General features: G+C 39.5%; 2 protein-coding genes and 1 pseudogene across 2 annotated transcripts in view; all 3 read right to left on the reverse strand.

Annotated features, from left to right (window-relative positions):
- The window catches only part of TMPRSS12 (transmembrane serine protease 12), a 39,095-nt gene extending 17,906 nt beyond the window's left edge, over positions 1-21,189 (reverse strand). The window contains exons 1-3 of the mRNA XM_032646946.1: positions 20,982-21,189; positions 20,088-20,286; positions 5,882-6,150 (exon numbers count right to left, since the gene is read on the reverse strand). Of these exons, the coding sequence (XP_032502837.1) occupies positions 5,882-6,150; positions 20,088-20,286; positions 20,982-21,189 (676 nt within the window). The remainder of the gene's footprint in view (positions 1-5,881; positions 6,151-20,087; positions 20,287-20,981) is intronic.
- Positions 23-4,918, reverse strand: LOC116760428 (annotated as a pseudogene).
- LOC116760845 (39S ribosomal protein L47, mitochondrial-like) lies at positions 16,231-16,677 on the reverse strand. Its single transcript, XM_032646316.1, has one exon. It carries the CDS (start codon positions 16,651-16,653, stop codon positions 16,231-16,233), a length of 423 nt encoding a protein of 140 aa, XP_032502207.1. The 5' UTR covers positions 16,654-16,677.
- Positions 21,190-23,404: the final 2,215 nt, after the last annotated feature.

Genomic DNA, 23,404 nt, shown 5'->3' on the forward strand with positions numbered 1-23,404 from the left:
AAATTATTTTTCTTTGCAGTTCTTAACTAGCTGGGCATTCCACCACACCACTGTTGATGTCATCTGTGATGTCGTACGGGTGGTGGCCATCAACATTGCAGCCTACAGACTGGGCAGTTCCCAGGATCTCTTGAATGGTTCCAGAGAGTTCTCTAGCTAAAGATCAATGCCTCATCTGTCAGGCATTGTTGACAATCTCATCAAAAGTGATGTTTCCACGGTGCTTAACGTTTTTCTGCTTCTTTCTGTCTCTTGGCGGTTCCTCAAGGGCTTTGATGATCAGGGAAGAGGCAGAAGGTATCACCTCAATCTGGGCCTGTCTATTTTGAATGGTCAGTTTCATTGTAATCCTCAGACCCTTCCAATCACCAGTTGCCTTGGAGCAACTTGGATGCCTTGGATGTCATCACCAACTTTTTTGGAGAGAGACCCAGGGGGCCGATCTTGGGGGCCAGGGCAGATGTAGCACCAATCTCCCCACTGGTGCACCTCAGGTATACGCCTTTGATCTCGCTGGGGTCGAACTTAAGCGGCACGGTGGAGGCGGCTGGTGTCGGATGAAACCAGATTCAGGATGACTGAAGAAAGTTGCACCTTGGCCTCCTCCGAGCCAAGAGCCAAAAGCTCTTTCTCTTTATTTTCTCTGTGCCACAGTCTAGGCACTTCTTCAGATACACCTCTGATTCACAGATTCTCTCTTCAGATGAGTCTAATAGGATATTTATTTCATCCAGTGAGTTTTAAACTTAGGCAATTACATTTTTCATTTTTAAAGATTCTATTTGGTTCTCTTTTAAATCTGCCTGATCACTCTAGATCATCTATCGCTCATTTTTAATTCTACTCTTATTTCTTTAAACAATTCACATATACTAATTTTATATTCTATACCTAAAATATTAATATCTGAGATCTTTGGGGGGGCTTTATCAGTTGTTTTATTTCTGTTGACTTTCGTAATTAAGGTTTGTTTCCTTATGTGTTTAATGATCTTTGACTGTGAACTGATATTTAGCTGATTTTAATCTGGGAATCCTAAGTTCCTTCTGACTTGGTACTACTTTAGCCACTGAATTTATTTCAATTATTGTATTTTTAATTGTCACAGTTATTTGGTTCTTTTTCACATCTCTTTTCATTTTTTTAAGCACATCTTTTATTCTTGTAATATCAATATATTAAACATTTAAAAAATTATTTATTTATGTATTTATTTGGCTACGCCGGGTCTTAGTTGCAGCATGTGGGATCTTTGCTGCTGCATGCAGGATCTTTAGTTGTGGCATTCTGGAACTTTAGTTGCAGCATGAGAACTCTTAGTTGCGGCATGTGGGATCTAGTTCCCTGGCCAGGGGTCAAACCTTGGCCCCCTGTATTGGGAGCACAGAGCCTTAGCCACTGGACCATGAGGGAAGTCCCATTAAACATTAAAATATATTATCTGATGATTCTGGTATCTGAAATCTTTGTAGGTCTTATTCTGATGTCTGTTGTGCCTTGTTTCCTTTGGTGTTTAGTAATTTAAAAAATTATAATCCATTTTCTTTGAAACTTTGGTGAAGTTCTTTGAGGTTTCAGATGACATTGGGTTTCTACACACATTATTGGCATTTGATTCTCTCAGGCACCTAGAGAACATTAACAGTCTAGGAACTACTTAAACTAAATTCTAACCTTGAGGCTTTGTAGTCTACTCAGAGTGATTTGGGGCATATGAGTGGTATTTGTAGTTACATATTTTCTGGGAAAATTTCTTCATTTTTTGTCTTCCATTAAGCAGTTTTCCTAGCAATCCTGGGGGTGGGGTGGGGGTTGAGGATGCTTTTGTTATATATGATTCACTTTTTAAAAAAACTTTATTTACTAATAATTATAGTTAACAGGAAGTTGCAAAGCAAGTACAGTGAGGGTCAGTGTAATCTTTACCCAGTTTCCTATAATGGTTCTATCTGTATTATTGAAGTATAATATCAAAACCAAGAAATTGACACTGGAACAATGTGTGTGTGTGTGTGTGTGTGTGTGTGTGTGTGTGTGTGTGTGGTTCTACACCATTTTATGGCATATGTAGATTCATGTAATCACCACCACAATCAAGATACAGAACTATTCCATCGTCACAAAGATCTCCATGCTATCTAACCTTCTTACCCCACAGCGATCAGTAATCTCTTCTCCATCTTTATAATTTTGTCCTTTTGTGAATGTTGTATAAATGGAATCACACAGTAAGTGACCTTTTGAAAATTGCTTCTTTTCACTAAGCATAATGCACTTGTGACCCATCTAAGTTGTTGTGTATATCAATAGTAAATTCCTATTAACTGCTTAGTAATGTTTCATATTAAGGATATACTGCAGTGTATTTAATCATTCACTTATTGAAGGACGTTTAGGTTTTTCTAGTTTGGGGATATTACAAGTAAAGCTTTTATGAACATCTGTGAACAGGTTTTTGTGTGGACTTATGTTTTCAGTTCTCTGGGATAAATGCCTAGGAGTGTGATTGCTGGGTTATATCGTAAGTGTATGTACGTTCACATATGTTTTTAAGAAACTGTATCTCTGCTGTTCCGTGGTTACACACTTAGGATTTCTGTGTCTCCTTGGTGGATTTACCCTTATCATTATGTTATGTTCTTCACTGTCCCTGGTACTTTTCTTTGCTCTTAAGTCTACTTTATCTGATATTAATGTAGCCAGTTCTGCTTTCTTTTCCTTTTTTTCCCCCTATTCCAGCTTTTCTTTTGATTAATGTTACCATGGTATGTCTTTTGCCATCCTTTTACTTACTTTATTATTTTTTTAATATTTGTTTATTTATTTGGTTTTGCCAGGTCTTAGTTGCAGCAGGTGTGCTCCTTAGTTGCGGCTTGCTGGCTCCTTAGTTCTGGCATGCGAACTCTTAGTTGTGGCATACATGTGGGGTCAGTTCCCTGACCAGGGATTGAACCCAGGCCCCCTGCATTGGGAGCACAGTTTTTTTTTTTTTTTTAACATCTTCATTGGGGTATAATTGCTTTACAATGGTGTGTTAGTTTCTGCTTTATAACAAAGTGAATCAGTTATACATATACATGTGTTCCCATATCTCTTCCCTCTTGCATCTCCCTCCCTCCCACCCTCCCTCTCCGACCCCTCCAGGCGGTCACAAAGCACCGAGCTGATATCCCTGTGCTATGCGGCTGCTTCCCACTGCTATCTACCTTACGTTTGGTAGTGTATATATGTCCATGCTTCTCTCTCGCTTTGTCACAGCTCACCCTTCCCCCTCCCCATATCCTCAAGTCCGTTCTCCAGTAGGTCTGTGTCTTTATTCCTGTCTTACCCCTAGGTTCTTCATGACATTTTTTTTTTCTTAAATTCCGTATATATGTGTTAGCATACGGTATTTGTCTTTGTCTTTCTGACTTACTTCACTCTGTATGACAGACTCTAGGTCTATCCACCTCATTACAAATAGCTCAATTTCGTTTCTTTTTATGGCTGAGTAATATTCCATTGTATATATGTGCCACATCTTCTTTATCCATTCATCCGATGATGGACACTTAGGTTGTTTCCATCTCTGGGCTATTGTAAATAGAGCTGCAATGAACATTTTGGTACATGACTCTTTTTGAATTATGGTTTTCTCAGGGTATATGCCCAGTAGTGGGATTGCTGGGTCATATGGTAGTTCTATTTGTAGTTTTTTAAGGAACCTCCATACTGTTCTCCATAATGGCTGTACCAATTCACATTCCCACCAGCAGTGCAGGAGTGTTCCCTTTTCTCCACACCCTCTCCAGCATTTATTGTTTCTAGACATTTTGATGATGGCCATTCTGACTGGTATGAGATGATATCTCATTGTAGTTTTGATTTGCATTTCTCTAATGATTAATGATGTTGAGCATTCTTTCATGTGTTTGTTGGCAGTCTGTATATCTTCTTTGGAGAAATGTCTATTTAGGTCTTCTGCCCATTTTTGGATTGGGTTGTTTGTTTTTTTGTTATTGAGCTGCATGAGCTGCTTGTAAATTTTGGAAATTAATCCTTTGTCAGTTGCTTCATTTGCAAATATTTTCTCCCATTCTGAGGGTTGTCTTTTGGGGAGCACAGAGTCTTAAGCACTGTGCCACCAGGGAAGTCCGCATCCTTTTACTTTCAATCTACCTATATCATATTTGAAATGAACTATGTATATATGAACTATGCAGCTGGGTCTTGAGTCTGACTCAATTTTAGAGTACAGCCCTGAAGCTCCAGCTTTATGAGTGTCTCCCCACACACACTCAAGCAGGCTTTGTTCTTCAAGCCTCTGAAGGCCTATGAAACCACAGAAATCAACATTCAATGTTACCAACTTGACAAATACCCTCAAGATGAAAGGCAGCTTTTGTGCTCCAGTTATCTAAGTTCCTGTCTTCACACTCAGTCCTTGACCTATGCATTTTCTCTCTTTAATAATTTTCAGTGGGAAGGTTGGTGTGTGCATGTAATCTGCCATGTTGCTGGAGAGCCAATGTAATCCTCAAAACAACTCTCTGATAAGGTATTGTTGCTCTCATCTTACAGATCATGAAAATGATATAATATAATGGAAACACATGAGTTTGAGGCAGGCCAACCTAGGCTTGAATTTTTGACTCCTCACTTAGTTAGCTGTGTAACTTTGGGCAATTTATTTAATCTCTTTAAAACTCAGTTTATTCACCCATATTATAATATTTCTTATAGTGTTGTTGGGGCATTAAATGAGAAATACATTAAAATGCTTAGTATTTTATTCAGTACCTAGCCCTGAATAAATAGTAGTTGCTCCTATCATCATTGTTCTAACTGTTGTAAAAGATTCAATAACCTGCCCATGGTAATTCAGCCAGTACGTGGCCAGGCTGAGATTCAGACTTAGGTCTGTGATTCTAAAGCCCATGCTCTTTTTCCTGCACCATGTCACTTTCCTTATCTTCCTTAGAAAATATTCACAGAGAAAAAAGGAAAAATAATAATTCACAGACTTTTCATACATTTATTTCTATCCTATCTAAATAATCCACAAATATTTAAATGGCCAGGTTTGGTAGAGAATAGAAAAAAAAAGTCTCAGCACTTGATCTCATATATTGCTAAACAGACTTCAATTCCATCAGGAGCAGATTGTATTTAATGTAGTACTTAAATATTCAGGCTTTAGAATAAAGAAAAAACTTAAATTTGAATCCCAGCTTCTCAACCTCTAAGATTCACAATTCCTGGTCTGTTAAATGGGAATAATAACATTAACTCCCTAATAGGAATATTGGGAGGATAAGATAAAATAAAGTAATATATTTAGAATGGGGCCTAAAACATGGTAAATGCTCCCAAATGGTAGCTGTTGTTATTACCAAAGGCAGAGACTGTTTTCTACATTTTTCATTCCTCCCATTAGTTCAGTCAACGATTTGTGCCTCTTTGTGCACTAAAGAAAATACATGGCAATCAACCTGTTTGATACTAAACAGTGCACTAAATAAAAAGTATACTAAATTTGATTCCTTATAGCCAGAAGCTTATTATTTAAGATAAGCAAATCTGCTACAGAGCTTGCTTCATCACCTAAGAGTCTCAGAAACTACAGAAATACTTGGAACCATCATTCTCTCTGAGAATGTCTAAAGGTTTAAGTATCTTGGCATGTATAACAAAAGAAGTCTCTATTTCTGCTTTGGAAGATAATTTTCTCTCTCCCACAAGCAAGAAAAAAAACACAGAAAATTTAAAAAGACATTTCCTTTTCACTGGTTTATAAAGACCTGTTGTTCAAACTCATGATATAAAGAGATAAAGACATACATATTCACTCTCTGCCAATAATCAGGAAAATCTGTATCAACAAAATTCAGATCATAATTACCTTCTTCTGTTGTTCTTCCCCATCCACTTATAAAACACTTTGTGTTTCGGTTCAGTCTTTGGAAAACACCAAAAGGTAGACAGATAGGCTGAATATAATCATTATATCTCACTGCTTTTTTTAAATGAAAAAGCGCAATATCATTTTCATAAGATTCCACATTGAAGTCTGGATGGATAACGATCGCTTTAACTTTCATCATCTTGGAGTGTGGCTGACGCCCATCTATATTATTAGTTCCAATCACAACTCTCCACATTACAGGATCTCTGAAAGAAAGTAAATGTTCTTATCTTAAACAGGTATTTAACTAAGTAAATATTCTTAATCTCCCACTAGTTTTTGTTTTTCTCATGTTAGCTTAATAACAAAAAAATTAATCCTACTTTCATGTGACAAAGTCATAGCAAGTAAAAACCTAAATATTGTGATGTAGGAAAAGAGAAAAAGGTCAATGGGACAGAAAGTCCCAAATGGATTCAAGTACATGAGAATTTAATATATGGTAGCAATTCTTACCAATGGACAAATGGATGAATTATTCAATAAATGGTATTGGGACAACTAGCTAACTAACAAACTAGTTTGAAAAGTGAACTAAAATTAAATCCCTGAAAAATTATTAAACACTAAAATAAACTCCAAATGGATTAAATATTTAAATGCACGAATCTTTTAAATAAAGACTTCCTATCTTTTAGAGATACGTAAAGTGGTATGTCTGAGATTTCTTTCAAAATAATTAGAGGGGGAGTTGGCAAGAATAAAGATGAAACAAGATCAGCCATGAGTTGATAAACTGAAGCTGCATATTATGCATATGGGAATTCATTAAACTATTTACTTTTACAAATTTTTGAAATTTTAGAATGAAACATTTGGATATTAAATTAGGGTGAGAAGTTTAAAAATTAAACCAGAAAGAAAATATAGATAAATACATAACATTGTTATGAGAAAGGACTTGATGCATTCCAGTGGACTGTATCTCTGTGAAAACACAATTTTGCCTTTTTTTTTTTTTGCGGTACGCAGGCCTCTCACTGTTGTGGCCTCTCCCATTGAGAAGCACAGGCTCCAGACGCGCAGGCTCAGCGGCCATGGCTCATGGGCCCAGACGCTCCGCGGCATGTGGGATCTTCCCGGACCGGAGCACAAACCTGTGTCCCCTGCATCGGCAGGCGGACTCTCAACCACTGCGCCACCAGGGAAACCCAATTTTGCCTTTTTGTAATTCTATTTGAGCAAGTTGGAACATTCCACTGGACTATATCTCAGTGAGAAAGGACTTTATAAAACATGACACTAAATATAAAAGAAGCAACTAATGGATCTTGACATCTTTAAAAGCAAAAAGCAAGCAGAAATCAAACCAAACCAAAAAATCTTCTGTAGGTCAAAAATCAACAATTAAAACCCCAAGTGGTTAATATTTATTGCATGTGAAATTTACAACTGCCGAAATTCCTTTCACCCTTCAAATTGGCAGAGTGTGTGTGTGTGTATTTAATGATTATGCTCAGTGCAGACAAGAGTCAGAGGAACAAAGTTACTCTTATTCACTGAGGAAAAATATAAATAGATAGGCACTCTGGCAGCATGTACCAATAGCCTATAAAAGTTGCATTGATTTTGACACTGCAATTCTACTTCCTAGAATTTATTCCAAGGAAATAGAAGATAATTAGCTATCTTAAAATTGGACTAGGTAACTTCTAAAAAGTTTGTAAAAATGTTTATACAGTCCTAGTTCTATTGTGTTTAAAAAGAAATTGTAGCTTAAATGCTTTAAGCTGCTTTAAAAAAAATGATGTTTGGGCTTCCCTGGTGGCGCAGTGGTTGGGAGTCTGCCTGCCGATGCAGGGGACGCGGGTTCGTGCCCCAGTCCGGGAAGATCCCACGTGCCGCAGAGCGGCTGGGCCCGTGAACCATGGCTGCTGAGCCTGTGCTCCACAACGGGAGAGGCCACAACAGTGAGAGGCCCACGTACCACAAAAAAAAAAAAAAAAGTTTCTTTTCCAAATGTATACAATTTATCTTTCTTGAATTAAAATTTTTTCCCGTTTTATTGAGAAATAATTGACATACATCACTGTATAAGTTTAACGTGTACTGCATGTTGGTTTGATTTACATATATTGTAAAGCGATTACCACAATAGGTTTAGTTAACATCCATTATCTCATATAGATACAATAAAAAGGAAAGCTGGTGATGAGAACTCTTAAGATCTACTCTCTTAACAATTTTCCTATATCATACAGCAGTGTTAACTATAGTCATCATGTTGTACATTACATTCCTAGTCCTTATTTATCTTATAAGGGAAGTTTGTACCATTTGACCACCTTCCTCCAATATCCCCTCCCCCCACATCCTGCCTCTGGTAACCAACCACAAATCCCATCTCTTTCTCTGAATTTGGTGGGGAATTTTTGTTTATTTTTATTTGATTCTACTTATAACTGAGATCCTGCAGTATTTATTTGTCTTTTTATGTCTGACTTATTTCACTTAGCGTGATGCCTTCACGATCCATCCTCAATGTCACAGATGGTAGGATTTCCTCATTATTTATGGCTGAATCACACACACACACACACACACACACACACACACACACACACACACCACGTCTTCTCTATCCATTCATCTATCAGTGGACACTTAGATTATTTCCATGTCTTAGCTGTTGTAAATAATGCTGCTATGAAATGGGGTGTAGATATCTTTTCAAGTTAGTGTTTTCATTTCTTTTGGATATATTCCCAGAAGTAGAATTGCTGGATCATGTGATAGTACTATTTTTAAGTTTTTGAGGAACCTCCATACTGTTTTCCATAGTGGATATACCAATTTACACACTCCCATCAGTGGTACACAAGTGTTCCCTTTCCTCCACATCCTCCCCTTGATGATGGCCATTGTGACGTGATATTTCATTGCAGTTTTAATTTGCATTTCCCTAATGACTACTGAGTTGAGCATCTCTTCACTTACCTGTTGGCCATTCATATATCTTCTTTGGAAAAATGTCGATTCAGATCCTTTACCCATTTTTAAAATTGGATTATTTATTTTTTTGCTATTGGGTGTATGAGTTCTTTATATATTTTGGATATTAACGCCTTATCAAATAGATGATGTGCAAATATTTTTCCCATAGGTTATCTTTTCACTTTGTTCATATTTTCTTTTCCTGTGTGTTTTTTTTAGTTTGATGTAGTCCCACTTGTTTATTTTTTATTTTGTTGCTTGTGCTTTAGGTGTGATTTCCAAAAAATCATTACCAAGACCTATGTCAAGGAGGTTTTTTCCTGTGTTTTCTTCTAGGAATTTCATGGTTTCAGGTCCTACATTTAAGTCGTTAATCTATTTTGAGTTAATTTTTGTTAATGGTCCAAGATAGGGGTCAAGTTTCATTCTTTTGCATGTGAATATCCAATTTTCCCAGCACCATTTATTGAAGAGACTTTCTTTTCTCCACTGAGTATGCTTGGCTCTCTTGTCAATTATTAGTTGACTGTATGTGCTTGGGGTTTTTTTCTGGGCTCTCAATTCTGTTCCATGGTCTATTTGTTTTTATGCCAGTACCATACTGTTCTAATTACTATAGCTTTATAGTATATCTTGAAATCAGGAACTGCGATGCCTCTGGTTTTTTTGTTCTTTGGATTCAGGATTTCTTTGGCTATTCAGGGTCTTTTTTGATTTCACATAATTTTTAGGGGTATTTTGTCTATTTCTGCAAAAGGTGCCATTGGAATCTTGATAGGGATTGCACTGAACCTATAGATGGCTTTTGGTAGTACTGACAGTTGAACAATATTAATTCTTCCAATCCGTGAACATACCTTTCCATTTGCTAGTGTCTTCTTTATTCCTAAGTATTTTATTCTTTTAGATGCTGTTGTAAATGTAATCAATTATTTTATTTCTTTTTCAGAGAATTCATTGTTAGTGTATAGAAATGCTATTGATTTTTGTGTGCTAATTTTGTACCCTGCAACTGAATTCTTTGATTAGTTCTAATGGTTTTTTGGTTGTGTCTTGGGATTTTCTATATATAAAATCATGTCACTTGCAAATAGAAACAATTTTATTTCTTTTCCAGTTCTCATACCTTTTATTTCTTTTACTTGCCTTATTATTTTTTTTGTGTGTGTGTGGTATGTGGGCCTCTCACTGTTGTGGCCTCTCCCGTTGCAGAGCACAGGCTTCGGATGCGCAGGCTCAGTGGCCATGGCTCATGGGCCCAGCCGCTCTGCAGCATGTGGGATCTTCCTGGACCAGGGCACGAACCCGTGTCCCCTGCATCAGCAGGCGGACTCTCAACCACTGTGCCACCAGGGAAGCCCTACTTGCCTTATTTTTTTAAAAAAATATTTATTTATTTAGGCTGTGCCAGGTCTTAGTTGTGGCATGCAGGATCTTTAGTTGTGACATGTGGGCTCTTAGTTGCGGCATGCCTGTGGGATCTAGTCCCCTGACCAGGGATCAAACCCAAGCCCCCTGCATTGGGAGTGTGGAGTCTTACCCACTGGACCACCAGAGAAGTCCCTCTTTTACTTACCTTATTGCTCTAGCTAGGACTTCCAGTACTATGTTGAATGGGAGTGTGAGAGTGGGCAGCCTTGTCTTGTTCCTGATCTTAGAGGAAAAGCTTGCAACCTTTCAGCACTGAGTATGATGTTAGCTGTGGGCTTGTCATGTATGGTCTTTCTTATGTTGAGATATGTTCCTTCTATGCCTAATTTCCTAAGTATTTTATCATGAATGGATGTTGAATTTTGTCAAATGCTTTTTCTGTGGCTATTGAGATGATCATATGATTCTTTTCTTTCATTCTATTAATGTAATGTATCACATTGATTGATTTGCACATGTTGAACTATCCTTGCATCCCAGGGAGAAATCCCACTTGATCATGGTGAACAATGCATCCTTTTAATGTGCTGCTGAGTTTGGTTTGCTAGTGTTTTGTTGAGAATGCTGCATATATATTCATCAAGGATATTGTTCTGTAGTTTTCTTTTCTAGTAATGTCCTTATCTGTCTTTGGTATTGGTAATGCTGGACCTTGTAAAATGAGTTTTGGGAGGTTCCTTCCTCTTCAATTTTTTGTAAGAGTTTGAGAAGGATTGGTGTAAATTCTTCTTTAAACATTTGATAAAATTCACCAATGAGCCATCTGGTCCTGGGGTTTTCTTCTTTGGGAAATTTTTGATTACTGAATCTCCTTACTAGTAATAGATCTATTTAGATTTTCTGTTTCTTTCTGATTCAATCTTGGTAGGTTGTATGTTTCTAAGATTTTTTTCATTACTTCTAGGTTATCCAGTTTGTTGGCATCTAGTTGTTTACAGTAGCCTCTTACGACCCTTTGTATTTCTGTGGTATAAGTTGTAATGTCTCCTTTTTCATTTATAAGTTTGTTGATTTGGGTCCTCCTTCTTCTTTTCCTTGGTAAAGCTAGCTAAGGGTTTGTCAGTTTTGTCTATCTTTTCAAAGAACCAACTGTTATTTTGGTTAATCTTTTATTTTTATTTTATTTTTTTGGTTAATCTTTTATTTTTATTTTATTTATTTTTGGCTGCATTGGGTCTTCGTTGCTGCGTGCGGGCTTTCTCTAGTTGTGGCGAGCAGGTGCTACTCTTCGTTGCAGTGCACAGGCTTCTCATTGCAGTGGCTTCTCTTGTTGTGGAGCACGGGTTGTAGGCACACAGACTTCAGTAGTTGCAGCACGTGGGCTCAGTAGTTGTGGCACGCAGGCCCTAGAGCACGCAGGCTTCAGTAGTTGTGGCGTATGGGCTCAGTAGTTGCAGTGCACAGGCTCTAGGGTGTGTGGGCTCCGTAGTTGTGGCGCACAGGCTTAGTTGCTCGTGGCATGTGGAATCTTCCCAGACCAGGGATCGAGCCCATGTCCCCTGCATTCGCAGGTGGATTCTCAACCACTGTGCCACAAGGGAAGTCCCTGGTTAATCTTTTATATTGTTTTTTTGTTATCTATTTATTACTGCTCTAATCTTTATTATTTCCTTACTTCTAATTTTAGGGTCATCTTTTTCTAGTTCTTTAAGGTGTAGAGGTAGGTCGTTTATTTGAGATCGTCTTGCTTCTTTTTTTCTTTATTTTTTGCAGTACGCGGGCCTCTCGCTGTTGTGGCCTCTCCCGTTGCGGAGCACAGGCTCCAGACGCGCAGGCTCAGCGGCCATGGCTCACGGGCCCAGCTGCTCCGTGGCATGTGGGATCTTCCCAGACCGGGGCACGAACCTGCGTCCCCTGCATCGGCAGGCAGACTGTCAACCACTGCGCCACCAGGGAAGCCCTGTCTTGCTTCTTAATGTATGCATTTATTGCTCCGAACTTCCCTCTTAAAACTGCTTTTGCTGCATAAGTTGTGTTTCCATTTTTGTCTCAAGATACTTTTTAATTTCTTCTTTGATCCACTGGTTCTTTTTTTTTAGGAGAGAGTGTTGTTTAATTTCCATGTAGTCATGAATTTTCCAGTTTTCCTCTTTTATTGATTTCTACTTTCATGCCATTGTGGTCAGAGAAGATCCTTGGTATGGTTTCAATCTTCTTGAAGTTGCTAAGACTTGTTTTGTGGCCTAACATATGGTCTGTCCTCGAAAATGTTCTATGTGCACTTGAGAAATAATCTGCTGCTGTTGGTTGGAATGTTCTGCGTATGTCTCTTAAGTCCACTTTGGTCTACAGTGTTATTTAAATCTGCTATTTCCTTATTGATTCTCTATCTGGATGATCTGTCCATTGTTGAGAGTGGGATATTAAAGTCCCCAACTATTATCGAATTGCTGTTTATTTCTCCCTTTAACTCTGTTAGTTTTTGCTTTATATATCTAAGTGCTCCAATGTTGGATGCATAAATATTTACAATTGTTATATCTTCTTGATGGATTGACCCCTTTATCATTGTGTGGTGACCTTTCTTTGTTTCTTTTTACCATTTACATTTAAAGTCTATTTTGTCTAATATAAGTACAACTACCCCTGCTTTTTTGGGGTTACCATTTGCTTGAATGTCTTTTTCCGTCCCTTCACTCTCAGTCTATGTGTGCCTTTAAAGCTAAAGTGAGTCCCTTGTAGGCAGCATATTGTTGGACAAAGACTTTTCTGAACAAACAAAAGCTGAGAGAGTTCATTACCGCTAGACTAGCCTTACAAGAAATGCTAAAGGAAGTCCTTTGACTGAAAGTAAAAGGACACTAATTAACATCATAAAGACATTAAAAGGTAGTGCAAAACTCACTGGTAATGGTAAATATATAGCCAAACTTAGATTCTGTAATTTGGTAATAGTGGTGCATAATTTACTTACAACTTTAAAAGTTAAAGGAATTAATATAGTAAAAATAACTATAACAACACTAATCTATTAGTTACACATTATAAAAGATATGTAAATCATAACAGCAATAACCTAAAATGTGTGGTGGAGGAGAAGCAAAAGTGTAAAGTTTAGGAATTCTATTGAAGTTAAGTTGCTAACAGCTTAAAATAGCGTGTTATAATTTTAAGATAGTTTATGTAAGCTTCTTGATAACCTCAAGGTAAAAACCTGTAACAGTTACACAAAAGGACTTGATAAAGAAATCAAAGCATACTGATACCAAAAGACATCAAAACACAAAAAAGACAGCAGGCTAAGAAACAGGGAACACGGGGCTTCCCTGGTGGCGCAGTGGTTGAGAGTCCACCTGCCGATGCAGGGGACACGGGTTCGTGCCCCGGTCTGGGAAGATCCCACATGCCGCGGAGCGGCTGGGTCCGTGAGGTGAGCCATGGCCGCTGAGCCTGCGCGTCCGGAGCCTGTTGCTCCGCAACGGGAGAGGCCACAACAGTGAGAGGCCCGCATACCCCAAAAAAAAAAAAAAAAAAAAAAGAAACAGGGAACAGTGGATCTACAAAACAACCAGAAAACAATTAATAAATGGTGATAGTAAGTCCTTACCTAGCAATAATTACTTTAAAGGTAAACAGATTAAATTCTCCAATCAAAAGACATAGAATGGCTAAATCAACTTATATTACTTACCTATTTCAATTTATATTCAGACCGTAAGATTAAAAAACAGGTTATATACACTGAAAAGTACAAAACATTGCTGAAAGAAATTAAAGAAGACAAATAAATGGAAAGACATCCCTTGTTCATGTATTGGAAGACTTAATATTGTTAAAATGACAGTACTACCCAGAATGATCTATAGATTCAATGAAATACCTATAAAAATCCCAGTGATGCTTTTGCAGAAATAAAAAACCCATCCTAAGATTCATATGGAATATCAAAAGACCCCAAATAGCCAAAATAATCTTGAAAAAGAAGAATAAAGTTGGAAGACCATACTTCCTGATTTCAAAACTTACTGAAAAGCTACAATAACTGAAACAGTGTGGTACTAGCATAAGGGCAGATATATATACCAATGGAAAAGAATAGAGAGCCCAGAAATACACCCTTGCATATGTGGCCAATTGATTTTCAACAAGAGTGCCAAGATAATTCAATGGAGAAAGGAAAGGCTTTTCAACAAATGATGCTGGGAGAATTGGATATCTACATACAAAAGAATGAAATTGGACCCTTACAGCATATGCAAAAGTTAACTCAAAATAGATCAAAGACCAAAATATAAGAATAAAGCTATAAAACTCTTAGAAGAAAACACAGAAGAAAAGCTTCATGATACTGGATTTGGCAGTGATTCTTGGATATGACACCAAAAGCACAGGCAACAAAAGAAAAAAATAGATAAATTGGACTTGATCAAAATTAAAAACTTGTGCATCAAAGGACACTTTCAAGAGAGTGAAAAGACAACCCACAGAATTGGAGAAAATATTTGTATATCATATATTTGACAAGGGATTAATATCTAGGATATATAAAGCACTCCTACAGCTCAACATCCACAGAAAATCCAGACAGCTGAGTTCAAAAATGGGCAAAGGACTTGAATAGACATTTCTCCACAGAAGAAATACAGGACTGCCCTGTTGGTCCAGTGGTTAAGAATCCGTGCTTCCACTGCAGGGGGCACGGGTTCGATCCCTGGTCCAGGAGCTAAGATCCTGCATGCCACATGGTGTGGCCAAAAACAAAATAAAATAAACCTTAAAAAAAAAGAAGAAGAAATACAAATGGCCAGAAATCACATGGAAAGATGCTCAACATCACTAATCATTAGGGAAATGTGACTCAAAACCACAATGAGGGACTTCCCTGGTGGCGCAGTGGTTAAGAATCCACCTGCCAATGCAGGGGACCATGGGTTCAAGCCCTGGTCCAGGAAGATCCCACATGCTGTGGAGCACCTAAGACCATGTGCCACAACTACTGAGCCTGTGCTGTAGAGCCCATGAGCCACAACTACTGAGCTGGAGCGGCTAGAGTCCATGCTCCGCAGCGAGAGAAGCACTGCAATAAGCCCATGAACCGCAACGAAGAGTAGCCCCCACTCGCCGCAACTAGAGAAAGCCTGCGCACAGCAATGAAGACCCAACGCAGCCAAAAATAAATAAATTAATTAATTAAAACAACAAAACCACAATGAGATACCACTTCACACTCATTCAGATAGTTACCATAGTAATAGTGTAAGTAATGAACTAGGGATATGGAGACTGATATTCTGAATCTACTTCTCATCAGTGGGTAGTATTGGGGGACAAAAAGAAGCGAATTTAAGAGATACTGCACAGAGAGAGTCAGCTAACTGTCGAGGTAATGGGACTGTTGGTGAGGCTGTTATCTGAGAAAATAGAGAAGGGATAGAATTAGAGGGAAGATTTTTTTTTTAATAAGATGGGAATTTATTTTAAACTTTATACCTGATTTTGATCACTTCCAGATTTAGCATGCCATAATAACACTTAGAACAGTTGATGGTCATTTTTAAAAAATTAATTATTTTGCCCGTGTTGGGTCTTTGTTCTGCGCGCAGGCTTTCTCTAGTTGCAGTGAGCAGGGGCTACTCTTTGTTGCGATGTGTGGGCTTCTCATTGCGATGGCTTCTCAATGGAGCACAGGCTCTAGGTAAGCGGGCTCAGTAGCTGTGGCTCGCAGGCTCTAGAGAACAGGATCAGTAGTTGTGGCACACGGGCTTAGTTGCGGCATGTGGGATCTTCCTGGACCAGGGCTCGAACCTGTGTCCCCTGCATTGGCAGGCGGATTCTTAACCTCTACGCCACCAGGGTAGTCCCAGTTGATAGTCATTTGACTAAAAACACAAGTTATTTATAAACCACTTAGTATGTATTCACTTTTGTATATAGATTGTAATCCAAGAAAAACAAAATGGTAAATTAAGAGTTCAGATATCTTAGATAAGACTTGATTTCTGGGCTTCAGAAAGATGTGGAAACTTTTCCTGAAGAAACTTTTCTTTCTTGCTTGCTAAACTTGTCTTCCTTGCTTTGATGCAGGCTTGTTTCTCAATTCTCAGTCTGACAAAACGTTTCACGCAGGGCACTGCAAAGAATCGTTTTCTATTGTTTCTTTTATTTAGGTACCAAGGTATAGGCCACTGCTTGAACTTGTGCCAGATGATTCTTCCAAAGATGTCTCTTCTCCAAGAACCAGGTCTAGCTTTTTCTTGACCAGTCTGAAGAATTCTGAGGGCATCTTCCCTTTCCTGGACAACTTTATCTAATGTATCCATGGAATCTACTACCTTTTCTAACCGCTTCAGACTTGGCATTGGCAATCTCTGCCGCTTAGCCTCCTGCTCTAGAATTAGGAGCATGTTTCTTTCAGGAGAACATACCAAAGTTTATGTAAATCTTCATTACTTTTGTTCCTTAATTGCTGACAGGTCCATGAAGCTCCCTGTGCTAGCAGGGGCCTGAGGACTTATTAACGACCTGAAAGCCTTCAGGGCTGCCGAGAGTGTTCTCTAGAGGAAAGAGTTTAAAAGTTCATGTTTGGACTTGCTGGGAATGTGACTCCAGTATATACGTATAGTAGGGAGCTGGAAATACGACTCAGCTGGAGAGACTTGGGAGTTGCCAGGACATGATGACTCCTAAAACAGAAGTAGATGAGACATCTCTAGGGAAGAGTACAGATGATAAGGCAAGAGGATAGAAGGTGGAACTCTTGAAAATACTGCCACTTAAAAGAAGACAAAGACTCAAGGAATAAGGAAAAAAAATTTTTTAAGGTAGAGAATAGTGGTGTCTTAAAAATCAAGAAAAGAGATCGGAGGGAATTCCCTGGCAGTCCAGTGGCTAGGAATCTGAGCTTTCACTGCTGAGGGCCCGGGTTCAGTCCCTGGTTGGTGAACTAAGATCCCACAAGCCATGCGGCATGGCCAAAAAAAAAAAAGAGGTAGAACAGCAGTCAACTTTGCCAATGTTATTATACAGATGAAATAGGATGGGGATTGAGTAGAGATCATTGGATTTGGCATAGAGGTGGGTCTTTAATAGTGTGTTCTGGCTACAAAAATCAGACTGCAATTGGGATTTTATGAGTCAATGCAGGTGAAGCAAAAGGGAGTCTTTCTTTCAAGGAGTCTAGTAGTGAAAGGAAGAATAGAAACAGGTAGGGTTTGTTTGTTTGCTAAATAATGATGAGGTGACCTAAACATGTTTGAAGGCTGTAGGGAAGAAGCAAGAGGAAAATATTGAAAAATACTAAAGAGACAATGAGGTGTAATGAAACAGCTATAGACTTGAGACTAGGTTTAAATCAATAGGTTGCCACTTTACAGCAATGTGGTCTTGGGAAAATTACCAAATATCTCTGATCTCTGACTCCTCAGGTGTGAAATGGAGATAACAGCTATCTCAGAGGGCTACTGGGAGGGCTTTTTTAAAGTACAGAGTTATATGTAACATTCTTAAACAGTACCTAATCTCAGAGTGGGTCTTTCATGTTGTAAGAAGGAATAAGGGATAACTGATGGTGCAAGGTTTAGGAAATGAGGGGGAACAGGAATAGAAGTGACAGAGTCTTCTGAGACAGGAGGTACTCCTGAAAAATACAGACTATGCCTCAGTAATGGCGACTAGTATATAATATACATTCAGTAAATGTTTGTTGAGTAAAGGGGTAAAAATATCAATAAGATTTAGCCTTGAGAACTGTTAAGTGGAATATTATCTTCAAAGGCTTGGGAGAGTAATGAGGTTTAATATATATGGCTTCAGAAGGCAGAATGAAAATCAAGACACTTAGTTCAACATAAGGAAAGGCTTTCTAAGAAATAAAGCTGCACAAAATTTAAATGAAATTCTTTCCGAGGTAGCAGTTCATCATCACAAGAGGTGTTTCAAGTAGAGAGCCAAATGATATAGTTATGGTTATGTGTGTGGATTTTCATTATGACGCACCTGGATTCGATCCCTGATTTCACTGCTTTCCAGTCAGGGTCTCCCTACAGTAAAGAGTGGTTGTGAAGAGTAGTGGAACTTGTGTCTGGAAAAATGCCTGACTCAATGCATTAAAGCAATAATTATTTCAGACTAGAGAACCCTTTACTTCAATATGTTAAGAAGGATTCATATACAGGACAGAGAATTGAACCACACCTTTAAAATACCTCTTTGAACTCTAAGATTTTATGACAGTATAACAAAGCTATATTATTTGACCAAGGTGGTATATGTAGTAGGTTCTGGAATCTTACTTAAAGCCACTGCACCACAAAGTGTCAGAGGAGGACTAGGATACAGGTCGCCCCTCTCCAAATGCATTGCTCTCCCCACGTGTCAAAGGAACAGACTAGGGCTTCCCTGGTGGCGCAGTGGTTGAGAGTCCACCTGCCGATGCAGGGGACGCGGGTTCGTGCCCCGGTCCGGGAAGATCCCACATGCTACGGAGCGGCTGGGCTCGTGAGCCATGGCCGCTGATCCTGCGCGTCCGGAGCCTGTGCTCCACAACAGGAAAAGCCACAGCAGTGTGAGGCCCGCGTACCGCAAAAAAAAAAAGGAACAGACTAGTAAAGGCACAATATCAGGACTTAATAGGTGAGAAGAGCTTTTTCAAGAATCTTCAAACCATACCAAGCAGGCTTTTCCTTCCTTGGTTTAAGGTTTGAAAGCTGTTGAAAAGCAGTTTTTAAAGACAGCATTTTAGGAAAGAGTTGTAAAACACCCACACCTGAAAGACCAGAATTGATTTCTAACTCTGAAGCTTTTTTCTACATCTTTTTCTATACCCTTGGGTTTATACCTTAATAGCTTCCCATTTTTCTTATCTCTATTCCTCAAGAGGCCAACTTATGAAACTGAAATGCATGTTTTTTAAATGTGGTAAACAGATTAAAAGAGTAAAACCTTAGGAACCCCATCAGGCCAGTTACCCTCAGTTGAATTTTGAAGTTGTTGTTAGTTTTTCTTAGAGACTTTTCATTCTTCTCCCAGATAGCTCATAAAAATTAGAGACTAAAGAGAGACTGTATGACAGGTACCACGGTTTTCCACAGTATTTATCTTAGAGCTTCATTTTAAATGTTAGGAGGGTCATAAAGTTCTATTACAACTGTGGTAAATCTATTTCTCCAAGACTGACATCATCCATAGACTTAATAAATATTTATTATGTCTCCTATAAAGTAAGCCAACTCCTGTATTAGTACCAGAAATACAAAATAAAACATGTAGTCCTTGTCTTCATGGACTTGTCTCACCATGATCTAACGGTGAGAAAGACAAATACATGATTACAATACAATAATTTTTAAAGCTAAAAGAAATGCTATTTATTATTTAAAGCAAGGTCCAACAAACTACAACCCACAGGCCAAATTTGGCCTGTCTTCTATTTTTATATAGCCCATAAACAAAAAACGTTTTTTACACTTTTGAATGGCTGGGGAAAACCCAAAATGACAAAATGGGATTTTGTTCAGATTTCAGTGTTCATAAATAGTTTTATTGGATCACAGCACAGTCATTCAATGATGTATCATCTACGACCACTTTGGTTCTACTGTGACAGAGTTGAGTATGGCCTGCAAAGCCTAAAATATTTACTGTCTTTACAGAAAACGTTTGTTGACCTCTGACTTAAAGGATTTATTTCAACAAATATTCAGTGTACTATTCAGTATAAGGCATTATGGCTACTTGGAAACATATCGTTTAACTGAACATGGCTGAAGTCAAATGGTCCTCTGCCACTTCAAAATATCCCCCAAGAGAATAAAATAAGAGTTCTGTTCTGAATACATACCTATTGTCCTTATTAGTGCAGTGGGCAGCCGTGAGGACCCATCTATTTTTCACTAAGCTTCCCGCACATACATGATAATGATATCTGCCATATTGAATCTGTAGGCTAACTAGCCATGGCCATGCGCCAATTTGAGCTTCTGTGCCCCCTACAATCCGAGACCCCTTGAACGTATTTGCAAGTGGTGCTGTTCCACAATCTAAAAATAAAAATGATATATTATTTGGACTGAACATATTATTATATGTATTACTTTATAATCTTAACACGTTAATATAATATTTGAAATTCCTATTTAAAAAACTCATAAAGCAAGCTGGATACCTAAGCCATGCCCATATTTTGAAAAAAGATCTTAGAGAGCTAAGACAAACATGCCTTAATTGCTTGCTTACAAATAGAAAGGCATTAAATCAGCACAATTCATCAATTTTAAAACTCTTCTCCTGAGAAGTGTAACAATGAGGTAGGTTTCTCTGGCCAGGTATCACATTTTTCCCTGTGTGAAACGGCCACTAAAAGAGCCTGGGACTGGTCAACCAAGAGCTACAAGTTCTAGTACTTGCCATTTAACTTGTTGGGTTAATTCTTCTTAACTGTAGTATGAAAAAGTCACCTAACAGCCCTTTCATCTTTGAATTCCAATGAATTATTAGTCTGTAAAATGGGAATGACAAAGCCCAGAATGTTTTGAGGCGCATATACAGACACAGAAGTGTATGACATTTTTACTATTAGTACTACTACGACAGTCATTAAAATCGGGCTGCTTGGATCCGTAAATTTTTAGTTAAAGGCAGTTGGAAAAACAGAAAAGGAGGGCCCCAAATTCAAATACTACTTAAGCGGGGAAAAGGCAAGGACGACTGTCCAAAGAGAAGAACGAACAGATACTGCCCTTTGCGTTCAACCCTTCCTCTTCCGGGACCTGGGGCTCCTTCTGCGTCTTGGGCCTCCCACTCATGGCTTCAGGCCACCTCCGACCTCCGGCCTGTTCCTGCGAGGAGCCGTGCCCACTCCTTTCAGAGAGTGGGTAGTGTTCTGAGCATATGAGAGCGCCCCCCAGAAACAACAGCGCTGCGCTCAGGAGCCCCAGCCCCATGTCGGAACTCCTGGTGGGCAAGATGGCGGCAGGCATTTCCTGCCCGCTCCCCCTGCCCCCTTCCCCCAACCCGCGAGCCTGTGGACCCTCGGCCTGAGCAGCCTGGCAGAGGAGGTGGGCGAGGTGGGAGACGCGGGAGCTGTGCTGCTGGCTAGGTGCAGGGGGTGGGGTGGGGGGCGACGTCACGCAAGCAAAGTAAGCGAGGGGTTTTGATGGGGGCTGAGGCCTGTGAGGCTGCGGAAGTGCCCGGATGAGTCAAGGCCTCAGCTGGTGTTCTAGTTACGCGACCAATGAAATGTCTCGCCCTCAGCCAGGATCTGGGGATTCGCTAACTGGCGAGACCTTCCTGAGCCAGATCTACACACTTAGATGGTACAGTAGGACTGTTGTGGTGAGAGGGGAGCTGCTGGAACCTCTGGAGTGGCTCAGACTTCAAGGCCCGGAAGGCTTCCTGAAGTAAGAGCACCTAAACTGAAGTGGGTAAGCTGGGGATGGGAGACGTAAAGCAGAAGGCAAAGCAGGTGTAGAGGTTGGGATTTGAGACAATGTGGGCGTTGGGGGAGCCCAATTTCTGTAATGCACATTGATCTCATCATTAATTGTTCTGTAGTAGTTTACCTTCGACTGGTCACCTCAGGGTGAGCTGATTAAATCAAATGTAAGGACCTGCAGGGACATCCCTGGTGGTCCAGTGGTTAAGACTCCATGCTTCCACTACAGGGGGCGCGGGTTCAGGCCTCCAAGCGCACCCCCCCCACCCCAGAATTTAAGAACCTGCCTGGAAGTTGAGGACAAAGCCTGACTAAAGGTCACTGCACCCACCCCCCCACCCCCCCCCCCCCCACACACACACCAGTCCCCAGCCTGAGAGGTACATTATTCCTTGTACCATCAGAACCCCCAAGATGCCCCTTGACATTACAACCACTGTGGGAAAAGAGCACAGATAAGTGGCTCCAGTTAATCGATCCACTGAACAAGTAGGTATTAACCTCATACTACGTACCATACACCAAAATAAGTATCATATCATGGGAGGTGTGTTAAGACCTGGCCCTCTGACCCAGAGAACTTTATAACTTGGCTAGAAGAGAAAATCAGGGGTAATTCACTTGGAGAACAAAGAAGGAAACCATGACACCCAAGCCTAACGTGAATTCAGACACAAGGGATTGGTGTGGGCTGTGGCAGTCTGGGAAGGCTCCCTGCAGGAGGGGAATGTGAGCTGGACCTAGGTAGAGGGGGAAGATCAAGAAGAGGAAGGAGATGTAGTGAAGACAGACTAAGCAAAGGTATGGATATGTATTTGTGTTTCTCCAGAGAAACAGAACCAATAGGATATATAGAGATATATAAGAGAAGATTATTTATGGGAATTGGCTCTCACAATTATGGAGGCTGAGAAGTCTCATGATATGCCATCTGGAAGCTGGAAAACCAGTGGTATAATTCAGTCCCAAATGAAAGCCCGGAGAACCAGGAGCTCTGATGTGGGAGGGCAGGAAAGATGGATGTCCCAACTCAAGAAGAAAGGAGAAATTGCCCTTTGTGCACCTTTTTGTTCTGTTTGCGCCCTCAGTGGATTGGAGTGAATGATACCCATCCAACACTGGTGACGGCAGATCTTCTTTACTCAGTCTACTAGTTCAAATGGTAATCTCCTTCAGAAACACCCTCACAGACACACCCAGAAATAATATTTTACCAGTGATCTGGGCGTCCCTTACCCCTATCAAGTTGACACATTAAATTAACCACCATAGTAATAAGAATACAATGTGTGTGTATAATTTTAGTTGGTTTTTTTTTTTTTTTTTTTTTTTTACTGTTTTCTGTTATCTTTCAGAGACTGAAGAGAGAAACCATGCCTTAAAATTTTTGATCAGGATATATAAGAGAAAAAACTAAGTTAAAGGCTTCTTCCTGGTTTTGTATTTGATTTGATTCTTTTTGGAGTCCAGGATTGTGTATGACCCTTCTTCCCTTTAGCAGAACCATTTACTATGGTTTTGGGTATGCAGTAGTAGGCTTGGACCCTGCTTTGTACTTAGGGTATAAGTATGCACAGCATAATGAAGAGAAATTTTTCAGTGTGCAAAGGAGGAGAGAGAGGAAAGAGGCAGGCCGCCCAACAACATGGCAGAAGGCCAGGCCCAAGCCAAAACGGTATCTGTGAGAGTTTCACTGTGGTGGGTTGACCCATGGTTTTTAAGAA

The sequence above is a fragment of the Phocoena sinus genome, chromosome 10 (assembly GCF_008692025.1).
Source record: "Phocoena sinus isolate mPhoSin1 chromosome 10, mPhoSin1.pri, whole genome shotgun sequence".
Lineage (NCBI taxonomy): Eukaryota > Metazoa > Chordata > Mammalia > Artiodactyla > Phocoenidae > Phocoena > Phocoena sinus.